Here is a 12,883-nt window from a genome sequence, read left to right as displayed (position 1 = left end):
ACAACTAAATCTATAAAAATTTCAATCATTACTTCATAAAATACCTCAAAAAGAAGGATAAAAGTCAACGACTTGTTATACATTTTTTTCATCTATTTTTCAGTTCCACATGTGAAAAAAAAATGAGAATAACTAATAATAATTATCTTATCAAAATTAAAAATAACAAACAATTGAGATTAAAATATTTAAAATTTAAAATTAACAGCAATTAAATCTACAAAAATTTCAATTATTATTTCATAAAATATCTCAATTAACCTATTACTTTTGTCATCATGATCTTAACGAGAATGATGGTGACAACACAACAAGTGACAACAATCATCCCAATAGAGGTGATAATAATCATGATGATGATAATATATTTACAATAATTAAGATATTTTTAGAACATGATTTGTTTAATTAATCTTCTAAAAATTTAAATATTATATTATATTTTAATATAAATTTAAGATTTTAAATATTTTAATCTCAACCATTTATTGTTTTTCCACGGTTGTATTCTCTTAGTCTATATATATATATACATTCTCTTGTCAGATCTATTTAATTACAATACATTCTTTTTTTTTTTTATTTCTTTATCTCAAATATCAATCATCTTTTCGCATACTTCTTGTACTGAACATGTCATGTACTCGATATACACTCAGATGTACGTACATATGTCCTATACTTGAATACATCTTACACAACCTCCACTACGAGGTACTTGGGAAACTGGGGATGATGAGCAGCTATCCAGCTATAACCTCCTCCCATGCTTCATACATGCATACTCAGCTAGACAGACCAAAAATACTTAACTTATCTTATTATGTATACACTTAAACATCTTGGACCTAATTAACTTAAGCATTGCCATTTCTTTTAGATGTATTTTAACTGCACATTGAACCAAGAAAATCGGAGATCAGACCAACACTAGGCGAGAGAGGAGATCGGACTACTTAGAGGACTTTTGATAAGAACACTTCTCTTAGTCTTTTTATTATCAAATAAAAATTGTTGTATAATTTGGTTTTTGTACTAATACATTACAACGTGGATAACTCCTGATATTTTTTTTGGTGAAAAAAAAAACATTCATGTTAGTTACTGTTAGGCATATGGTCCCCCATTTCATCACTTCCCTAGTGGCGGATCTTTTATAAGATGGGGTCACGGTTCTTTTAAAAAAAATCATTATTAACATAATTATTAAAAGAATAAATATCTAAATTTGTCCTTTATAAATTTAGTATAAGATACATTACTCTCTCGTAACATAGAAGGCTGATGTTAGTCTTTGAAAATCACAAAGGTATTGTTGCGATGTTGGTGGTCATAGATCGAGGATAGCATTCGGGCCAAGGATACAGTTCGTAATTGACTCTAATGAATTATAATGTGTAGCAGAAAATGTGAGAATGAGTGAAGTTATCTGTACGTGAAAGAAGCCCTTATTTATAAGCGTATTTGGTGAGAAAAACTTAAGTTCTAAAATAAATGTTATTTTTAACTTTTTAATGTAATATTAATTTTTTTTTCCACTACTATCCCTCATAAGTTTCATTTTAGTTTTGGATGTAATATTAAAAAGGTTAATTTTATAAAATTATTATTATCTTTCATCTATTTATATTTTTTTATCTGGACAAATAAATTTAGAAGACACTTATTATGAGACAAATGGAGTAGATTTGTTATGTTTCTTGTAGGAGGACACCCGACTATGTGTTTGCATGCTTGATTACTTAAGTGTGAATCATACTCTTATCCGGACATTTTCGGGTTAAATAAGAACAAGGTTCGGTTTAAGTTATGAAGCCTAACTCTTTTGAAGCGGTTTTATCTTTTTACCCAAACTAAATAAGGAAAGTCGGGGTCATGAGCTCCACAATAATTGTTCCCAAAGTTAATATTGGTTAGCAATGCTAACTTACGAGTATTGTGGAACGATTATCAAATGCACCAACTTGTCTCAAGTAGTAAAATTAAAACGAAAATTTAAAAGTTGAATTCATAGGAACTTTGTTTGTATTTAAGTAGATGAATATATAATTTTTAAACAATAAATAAATTGGTTTAACGGGTTTGAAAAGAGTAATAAAATAAATTGGCATTAATTTAAATTAAACAAGAGAGAAAAAACAAACATAAAAGTAAATTACTTAATTAAAACATAAAAGAAGAGAGAAACAAATATTATTGTAGAAGTTAATTCAGAATATGAGAAGTTGGGGGCTTAGTCTACCAAAGTTACTTTTGATGGAATATTAATGATTTTTCTCTTATGATTTTTCTCTATTTATGTTCAATTCAATTTTTACTTGCATCTACTCATATATTCTGACCATGATCCCTCAAGTGAAAGAGTTTAATTTATCTATTTTCTCTCCTAATTTCCTTTAAGAGGTAAAAATAACTAAATTGCGTTAAGAATAGAGATGTATAACATGTTAAACAAAATCAATATATCCCTAGTGATGAATTATTTAAATACCATTTTCCAATTCTTTTAGAGAATAACACCTCATAATACTACCTCTAAACTTACCATGCAAATGGATGATCAAACCATAAACAATAAAATTAAGCACAGAAAATGATAATGAAAAAGTAATATTCATAAATAGATAGGAAGAGTAATTACATCATGAGTGCCCAACAAAAAGGGTTAAGTCTTTCATTGTCATAGGAGACTTTACAATTGTAAGAGGATAATGAGTAGGGAAGAGAGTAGATAAGTAAGGGAATGGAGGGAAAGAATGGTTCATAATGATTGCTTCTCCTGCGTTTCGCCTTTGCCTTCGGTAAGGAATTGTATTCTCTTGGATATTTTGTGTTTCTGCTTGTGTTCTCTCTCTTTCTTTTGTATGTGCAATTTGGCTTGGTTTTCAAAAACCTTCGTGCTAAGCGCGCCTTCATGATCCCGACTTCTCCATACTTCCTAGTGCTAAGTGTGTGTTGTCCGTTGAGCGACTGCATCGCGCTGGGCGTCTGAGACGCGTTGAGCAAACAACTTCATATCTTCAATTTTTTTTTCTTTTTTGGGTTTTACTTTGTTTTTTCTGAGACAATTATTCATCAAACACGTTCACAAGTTTTTAACATTTTCTGCAGAAAAACTTAAATAATGTTAAAATTCTAATTATTCACATAAAAAGGAAGAAATAAGAGAGAAAAATTAATAATTTCTACATAATTTAATCCCAAAATATAAAGTTAAAAGTTATCTGGTTATTTTCAAGTCAGTATTTCTTAACATAAGAAATGTTGACCAGAGGATAAAGTAGGAAGCTACCACCACCATAACAGGTTGCTCCTAAACCTTAGAAACCCAAAAGCATTGTTGAGCATGATGTGAGTCATTAATCCAATTGTCTTGGTAAGTTGAAGTGGTTGATGGTTCGTGGTTGTAATCTTTGTGGAAGAATTGTGGTTTAGTGACAAGACTAAATCAAAATGACAGTGCATGAAAATTAATTTGTATCTTCTCAATATTAATTTAACAACTTAAATTTAATTTCAAATGTTATATCACTAAAATATAAACCAATTATAATTTATGACTTCTTATTACAACATTTTTCGGATTGCATAGCCTTCACTAGGGATTTCTTTTAAAAAAGCCCTTCACTACTAGAGATTCAAAGTGAAAGCATGCCTATTTCCAAATGCATATTATGTTCATATATCGTGGGTAACAATAGCACACTCGGCTACGACATTAATAAGCAAGAAATGAGTCTGAGTAATGTGGAAGTAACGCAAGATAGATATATCGCTACAGAGGGATGTTGATTTCATTTCATGGTTTACTTTTGAGAAAGAAATGTAAAGAGTAAAGACAGAGTCAGAAGAGGCTAAAGGCACGCATGTGCACTTTGGCACATATATGTATGTATCAATGTGGACCAAACTTCCTTTGGTGTCGCTTCCAACCTCCTTCTCCATGATATTTAATTAATGATAGATATCATATCATACTGCATTGCATATTTGCAGTTTCCATGAGCTGGCATGGCAATGCGCCAACTCTTTCTTTCTCTTTTGTAATTTTTTGTTTGTTTGTTTGTTAGCTTTATTAAAACGCACAACAAAGCCATCAGACCAAGCCAAGATATTAACATTTCAATTCCGAATACTGAATATTCTATAACTCGCTTTCGGAAAGTGGCCCTTTTCTTTATCTTCTAACTCTCTATTACTATTATCGTACTTCAACTCAGTACTATAATTCACATAGGATATACAACATTTCATCTCCACATCCAACAGCTGTCAATTAATGGGCTAGCTTCGAGTTCAATTCATTTTAGAAATCATGAGTTCCATTAAAAGATCAATTTTAAAATCTTATCCTACGTTGAAATTAAACACCTAAAAATTATCTATAATTAAGTTTGGACCTAGAATTAATTATCCAATATAAAATCAAACACACACTAAGTTAATCTAAAATTACTTTAACTAGGAAAGGTTACGTGTGTGTTTGACTAAAAAGTAAACTCAATCAATTTCATTTTGATTCATTTTTTAATTGTGTCGTCTAACAAAAAAACTCAATGTGTCTTTATTTTTCCCTTGTGAATATTTCGAAAAGAATGGAGAATGGAGAATGGAGAATGGAGAGACCTCATTCAATCTCAAAATTAATTATGTGGGGTTAGAAAAGTATTAATGTGCTTAAATATCATCTAATTAGGGGTAGATATATGGACCAGTTTGACCCATTCAAGACTCAAACCGTGAAGCTCATGTTTTAGACATGTCAAATAAGTCAAGTCTACAAAATAATGAGCCTTTTTTAGTTCATATCCGTCCTATGAAACTTAAGGATCTGTGGACCTAAATAGTTGTTTGAAAAAAGTATTGAAGAAAAAATGTGGAGTAATTCCTTGAAATGGAACAACCACATCTTTGTGAGAAAGTAATGACCAGAATAGTGCGATGATGGCATGACCAAAGTGGTGCGACAACAAACCAAATTGTATGTGGTTGGTGTGAGAGCGAGAAGGGCGTGACCGCCTTGGTGCAAACAAGTGATGGAGTGAGTGATTGGAAAAGGGTGTAGCGGTCGGCGATGCGACCAAGGTAGGTCAGGGATTCACGGAAGGGTCAAGGCCAGAGGTGGAGTGAGCTATAAAAAAGGATTGACAACACAAACTTAGGAAGAAGGGTATGTGCAACATTTGTAAGAAGGGTATTGTAATGTTTGTGGCTTTGTATTCCTAAGATTAGGTTTTCCAAGGTTGTGTAATAATGGTTTGAGATAAGTGATTCATCTTTATTTTTTAATTCAAAAGATACAACTTTACTTAGGCAAACTAAACAAGTAATCCTCTTAAGTCTATCAATAAAGTTAGTTAGATTTTCAGATGGACTAAACTCAAAAATCTAATATAACGGCGGACTCACACAAATCCAGATCCATATACTCACACTTACTTAATGAATTTAATTAAGTTTTAAAAAAATAAAATGTTATCATTGTAGCTCACAATAATTTATGAAAAAATTCTAACATTACCAAATTCTAACCCAAATGAACAATATCAGTCATTCATCGGTCATCACTGCTCTTGGAACTGAGCTGTACGCCATTTTAGACTTTCATTGAGATTGAGGTTAAGGTCCAAAAAGAATTCATGGGATTAATGGATTTTAATGACCGTAACTTCAATATCCTCGCATGTTGTATCCAAAATACGGATAACGTTCTTTTCATGAATAATGAATGCACTTGCTTCTATTGATACATCTTCATTGAATTGATCTTATTCACGAGTGTTTCTGCGCTGCACTCCAACGGACGAAGGAAACACCAACCACCATCACATAAAATTTGCAGCCACTTGGTTACGGGACAGGACAATTTGTCATATATGTAAAATAAGTAGGGTCATCCGTGTAAAAAGACCCACTCATATAGAGTGTGTGCCTTTATTTATTTATATTCTTTTCTTTTTGGTGACGAGTCATCAATCATGTGTGTGTGTGGATTTTTTTTCTTTATTCTTTTGCCCCTACCGGTAACTGTATTTTTTTCTCCTAGCAGTTCTTCTTGTCTATTATTTCTGTTCTTACTTCTTACTTCTTACTTCTTTCGCAGACTTGATTAAGGATATTTTTTAATCAACAAATCATTTTTGAAGTTTTTTCATATATTTATTTTAATTTTTAAAGATAATCAAAAGCTAAAATAATATAAAATTGGATCAAAATCGAAAGTTATTTTAAATAATTTTTCCTAAAATCATTTTTTCAATATGTAACAAACTCGTGAAAAATATATTGAAAATAAGGACATTAAATTTAAATCCAACTTATTCGGGGCTTTTTCTTTAATTGAGTTTATGTAAATTCAGTCTATCTAAACGTAAAGCGCTAATTCTTTGTCCGTTAAGTAAAAAATTATGAAAGAAAAGACATAACGCAAATTCAAACCGGACCTTGAGTTTTTCTTTTACCTAAATAAAAGTGGACTTTTTTTATGTTCATATACAGAACTCAATGGAACTAAGTTGTCATTTTGTCATCTCTACGTAAGCTAATTAATAATAGAACCCTTCATACGAGATAAGACATAGACTTTTTTTAAAAAAAATTATTTAGTTTAGATTATATGAAAATATAAGAATTTAATTTCAATGTATTATTATTAAAAGTACACCTATATTCATTAAACAATATTATTATATAAAATAAAATTAAAAAAGATCAATTAGGTGGAATGAATTCAAGGGGACGTGATAGTGTTAGATTGAGATTTTAAAAGATTATTTTAACATAAAAACACATATAGATTGTAAAAGATAATATAGGAATATGATGATTTATCAAATTTTTTTAAAGATTTTTATGATTAAAATTTTATAGTTTGGATTTTAACATATTTTATACTGTAAGAATTTAAAATATTTGACACAACTTTACAGTTTACAAATTTATAATATTTGAAAGAATTTTATGAAATTTTAAGAAAATATTTTAAATTACAAGAATTAATACAAAATATAATAACAAAATGATAAGATTTATAAAAAGAAAAATAAAATCAATAACTTTTTTAAAAATTCACGGTCCTGTTCTTTTTAGTAAAATCAATAATTTGAATAAATAGTTTCATTATCTAATTAACAAAAGCCTAATTCAATAAAATATTGAAATTCAGCACTATTGAAAGGACTAATCTGGTTTACGTTATCTCTTAAACCATGCAGATTGAAAATTTGAAATTCAATAAAATATCGAAATTCAGCATACAATAAAAACAATAAAAATCTTTATGCTTCTGAAAAATTCTCGTTCACTGATGATAGTTTGAATAATTGTTAATTGCATTGGTGGAGTGAGAAGGGTTACAACACTCAAGAATATATACATACAGTATATATATATATATATATATATGTATTCTAAAATATTGTAACCCGTGCCAGGCACGGATTAAAGTTATATATTAATTTTTTTTCTATTAAAAATTATTTGTAATTTATATTTATCTATTTTAATAATTTAGTTATTAGTTATTATTATCTATTATTAATAGTTGATTGTATATCTAGTAGGCTTTTAACAAAATACAACAAGAGAAATAATAATTAATTACATGTTAAATGAGTTGGTAATTTAAATAATTATTGAAAAATAATATTACAAAAAATCTAAATTGAGAGTTGTCAACTATAATAAAAAAATCAAAATTAAATGCTTATAAAATAAGATTTTAAATTGAAACTTTAATTCAAGTAGCGCATGGCATTCAAAAGATATATGTTAATTTCGGAAAATTATATAAAATATTTTAAAATTTTAACATATAAGAATTTTTTATATTTTTGTGATAAATATCAATAATATATTGTTATAAATATAATAATTTCTAAGTTATTATCATTATTATGTGTGTAAAAAAAATTTATTATAGTGTAAATAATCCGTTGAAGATTCAATTAATTACTATATCTTAATAAATACAGAAATAATAAAAATAAGAATTAAATTTATGTTTTTATATTTTGTCTTAATTTTAATATATTGTAATTTTAAATCAAAATATATTTAATGTTATTAATTAATTCGAATTAAAACATATGTAAGGTTGAGAAAGATGCTAGAAGTTGAGAAATCTATAAGAAGAGTAAACGGAGGGAGGGAGGATTATGCCTGATGGACTGAGAAAAGTCTGATTTCCGTGGGAAAGAAAAAAAAATGAAAATATAATAAAATCTTAAGGATTTGAGGTGTGATTATTGGATAAGTGTGATATTTATATATCTTATTAAAAAATTTATAAAATTCATTCTATAAAATAATTCATAAAAATTTGTAAATTTTTAATATCATAAGCCATTTTTTAAGTTGTAAAAAAATTGTAAATTCTAAAAAATTCATTCTAGAATAATTCATAAAAATTTGTAAATTTTTTAATATTTTTTTAAGTTGTAAAAAATTTTATTTAAATATCGCTGGATTTTACAATCCTTCTTAACAAATCTTGATAATCCTAATTAAATATCACAATACTTATTTATATAATTAAAAAAAATTGATTGAATATCATAAGATTTTTTTAAAAAAAAATCTTTTAAAATTTTAATCCAATACACTCCTCTAAGTCTTAAATATATTATATTAAATACTTAAAAAAACTTTATTACTCATCATAATTTTATTCTATATGAAAATCTTATTAATTAAGCCTTGAGACTTATTTAAGTGGTGAGGCTCCCAAATCCAAGTCACCTTATCTTTCTTTCCTAAAGAAAATAATAATAACAATATTATTGGGCTTGAGAAGGAATAATTCAGCTAAGGATACACCGAAAAATAAAAAAGAATTTAATATTATATTATATAGTCATATAATGCGTTTGATTCGTTAAAAAATAAGATACTAAACAATACAAAAATATTTGTTCAAAGTTTGATTTTAAAAATGACTGAGGGACCCTATAAAATAAATAATAATGTAATGAACAAATATTCAAAAAATTTGTAACTCACTAAACTTCATTACAACTTTTTGTCTAATGTCAAATAAAAGTAAAAATATACTATTATTCCTATCTTTTGACATTTTATTATCCCACATTTTTTTTCTTTTTTCATTTGTGTCTCCTTCTCTAAATCTTCATCTCCAAACATTGTATCCTAGACGCCGAAGATGATAGTCGTATGAACTGTTCTTGTTCCCTTTTTGCTCATCATTTCTTTCCTTTCATTGTCAATTTATTTAAATGTTTTCATAATCATCTTTCTTCTTTTAGATATTTTTTTTTCTTTTGGCCAACTTCACTGAGGCCGCATTACATTGTCATGTGATTGTCGCCATTGTTGTGACCTTGTGGCAGCCTCACGCTTTCAGGCCCTACGTTCGGTGGCATGTCAAGGGTCGTGCCTCCTCTGTGGAGATGTCTCTCCTTTATTGTATCGTCAAGGTGCCTCTAATACACCTAGGATTTTATAATAAAATTTACATTATTTTATCAAGTATATAAGCACATCAAATAAAATATAACACAAAAATACTTGAATTATGCATCAACCACCAATGTACAATATAAAAAATTATCTAATGACTCAATTACTTGTTCAATACTATTTTATTTGTTGTGTCTTTTTAACAAATCAAACACACTCATAATATAATTTATTACTACTAAGAGAATATTGAGAGAGAAGAAGGCATTGAATGGAGGGAGGGGGGGATTGTTGCATTTTGCGAGTAATTTAGATAGAGTTTAGAATAGAAAATGTTGTTGGTTGCCACTGGCCACAAAACCACACACAGTCACGCTGCTTTCTGCTTTTGTTCTGGTGTCCCCGCGGTGGTGAGTGAGTGAGTGAGTGAGCGAGTTCTCAAGTGGACCTCAACCACTCTACTCTACAACTTAACTCTTTCTTCTATTGCCCAGTCAAACAAATAAATTGTAAACAACAAATCAAATCAAGTCATGAATCATGATCCCAATCCCAACCAAAATGCAACTGAATGAATAATGGATTCTCAAATCCATAAATGATTTAGGGCTTTCAATTCATCTTCTTCAGCTGCCATGTTTTGGGGGAGCAGAACAAGATTCCACAGTGCTGCTGCCCTTGCCTTTTCCCAAGCAACGGTTCAATTCAAAGTTGCTGCTTTAGAATATTGTTCTTTCTTTATACCATACCCGTTGTTCTCAATATAACCCAAAACGTACCAACAACTCACAACTTTATTATTATTATTCTCCATGAGGCTTCATCTTCTTCTGCTTCTTCTTCTTCTTCTTCTATGCTTTTCTGCTCCTCATGTCAGGGCTCAGTCTAGCCAAGCCCGGTCCCTTGACGCAATTCTCCAAGAATACGCCTTCAAGGCTTTGGTCAAACCCAAAACAGGTACCATTTACAATGCAACAACAACTCAGCTTCCTTCCAATTTGACTGGGGTTAAGATTGCGGCATTGAGATTAAGGAGTGGCAGCATGAGGAGAAGGGGGTTTCCCAGTTACAACGAGTTTGAGATTCCCAAAGGGGTTATCGCCAAACCATATGTGAAGAGGCTGGTTTTGGTGTACCAAAATTTGGGGAATTGGTCCAACAGCTACTACCCTTTGTTGCCCAATTACACTTACTTGGCTCCAGTCCTGGGAATCTTGGCTTACAATGCCTCCAATTTGTCAGCTACTAATTTACCAACGCTCGATGTCAATGCCTCTGGTGACCCTATCAAGGTCAAGTTCCACCATGTCAAACTTCCTCCTCTTGGTGCTGTTGCAAAATGTGTTTGCTTTGATTTGCAGGGTTCATCCAATTTCACCAATGTAACAGGAGGCAACACTTGCTCCAGCTCCTCGCAGGGCCATTTTTCTATCGTCGTCGAGTCTTCTGCTCTTCCACCACCACCACCAGCAGTGGCTCCAAATGAGAACAAGACTAGTAGCAACAAGGCTGGGGTTATTGTGGGGTCTGTCTTGGCTGGACTTGTATTCTTAGTTTTGCTGAGTTTCCTTGTTTTGTGGCTGCTTAAGTACAAACAAAACAAGAAAATACAACAGATGGAAAGGGCTGCAGATGCCGGAGAAGCGCTTCATATGGCCTCTGTTGGGGATATTAAAGCACCTGCTGCCACGGTTACTCGAACGCAGCCTACCCTTGAACATGAATATGCGCCCTGACACACACACTCATATGTGCAAGCTCCGTCCATTGCTTTATTCATAACTTCTTCCAAACACCTCTTTTTGGTGGTTGTTTGCTTAGGCTCTTCTCTTCCCCTTGGTTACTTTATACTTTTGGTGGTAAATGATAATATAGTATAGTATAGATTTTTTGTGTAAAGTAAATCTGTTTGTTATTATCTCCTTTGTGATTCATTGTGGTGCGAATTTATGTAAATACGTGATGAATTCAGTTGTTGTTCCATTGACAAGGAATAAAAATGTATCTCCTACTTTTGGGATTGCTTTTACTGATCCTCCTCTTTGCTCCTTCCTGTTTTGAAACTTGATACATTGGTGTCAATTGTTGGCTCACAAATGCCTGTTATTGCTCTCCTGCAAAAAGCATTCTTGGAAATTCAATGTGAGCTTCTTTTTGCCTGGTCTCTCTCTGCTTTTTTGTTAGCATTGAATTGCTAATAGGATTTAGGTAGGATATAGAAAAGGGAACTTGATCATGAAGAAAGCAAAAATGGCTTAGAATTAGATTATTCAAGTAGTAACTGTGGCTGTGTTCATTGTATATATGTATGTTCCAAGTCTCCTAATAATGTTTCCAAGCAAACAAGTGAGCAAAGTAACTCAAGATATGCTGCTGAGTGCTGGCCCTGGCAGCACATCAATCTTCATAATTTTGCTTGCAATGCTTTCCTCTCCTCTATCCTTCAAAAGAAACACAAAGAAAGAAAGAACTTCCTACCAAGTACCAACCATAAGTTGTGCATGAAATTAACTTACACGACTTGCATAGGCAACATAATAACCATCCATATCTTTCCCTTTCATTGATTCATTTATACTATGAATGGTGATAACACTGAAACTAGGCGCACATAATTGATGGACAAGAATGATTGATTTTCCTTCCTCCCTCAGGGTGTAAATGTTTGACTAGATAGATAGATATATGGGGTCGGTTACTCGGTTTTTCAGTTTTCAGTTTTCAGTTTTCAGTTTTCAGTTTTCAAGGATGTGAAATGTAATGTCCAAAATTGCAGCCAAGCCAAATGCTCCTATCACGATATCTCTTCCCTTTTCAGATTGACATTTTATTGTCGTAAAATTCGGGACAACGCATGGCCAACGAATCCAAATAATTTGCTATGACTTTAAGCTTAGAAGCCGTCAGGATAACGCATGTCCAAACATCAGGACCCTTTCTTTAAGTTTTGAAAAGGATAAAATATATTACTAGTATTTTGAAAAGGTCATAAGTTATTATTTATAAATTTCCCGAAATACTAAAATATTTGTAGCCATTTTTAAATCTATTTAAATTATTAAAGTTTTTTTTAAACATTTGTAATTACAAAATGCATTTTTCTTAATAAACAACACAAACGAATATTTTTCTATCTTTCCCAGTTAAAGTACCACCCTCTGAATCTAACTAGCCTCTAAGGTTGGTTTGATATGTGGAATGTTTTATTTATATGAGAAACTCTTTTTCCCATGTCATTTTTCTAAAATTGTGAAAAGTTAAAACACTCTTTCACCATAAATAAAATTGATAACCTGAATTGCTTTGACTCTTACCCTGAACCTGAAGTGACCAAATCCGCTAAAAAAGCTTATAAATTTTTCTTTATACTATAGTCCCGTGAAGAATCATTGATTATTTTTCAAATAACATAACTAATATTACACGTTTTATTTTTTCTTCGTTTACACCAGTTGATGCTCAATCT

General features: G+C 30.6%; 1 protein-coding gene across 1 annotated transcript; it reads left to right on the top strand.

Annotated features, from left to right (window-relative positions):
- The first annotated feature begins 9,632 nt into the window (after positions 1 to 9,632).
- Positions 9,633 to 11,567, top strand: LOC100804144 (cell adhesion molecule-related/down-regulated by oncogenes). Its single transcript, XM_014773388.3, has one exon. The coding sequence runs from the start codon at positions 10,230 to 10,232 to the stop codon at positions 11,151 to 11,153; it is 924 nt and encodes a 307-aa protein (XP_014628874.1). The 5' UTR covers positions 9,633 to 10,229; the 3' UTR covers positions 11,154 to 11,567.
- Positions 11,568 to 12,883: the final 1,316 nt, after the last annotated feature.

Source organism: Glycine max, chromosome 3 (genome assembly GCF_000004515.6).
Source record: "Glycine max cultivar Williams 82 chromosome 3, Glycine_max_v4.0, whole genome shotgun sequence".
NCBI lineage: Eukaryota > Viridiplantae > Streptophyta > Magnoliopsida > Fabales > Fabaceae > Glycine > Glycine max.
The sequence above is the reverse complement of the archived record's forward strand: the minus strand, read 5'-3'. Positions and strand labels throughout refer to the sequence as shown.

Excerpts from the sequence above, each read along its gene's own strand:
- LOC100804144 (XM_014773388.3), top strand. The coding sequence starts at position 10,230 with ATGAGGCTTCATCTTCTTCTGCTTCTTCTTCTTCTTCTTCTATGCTTT.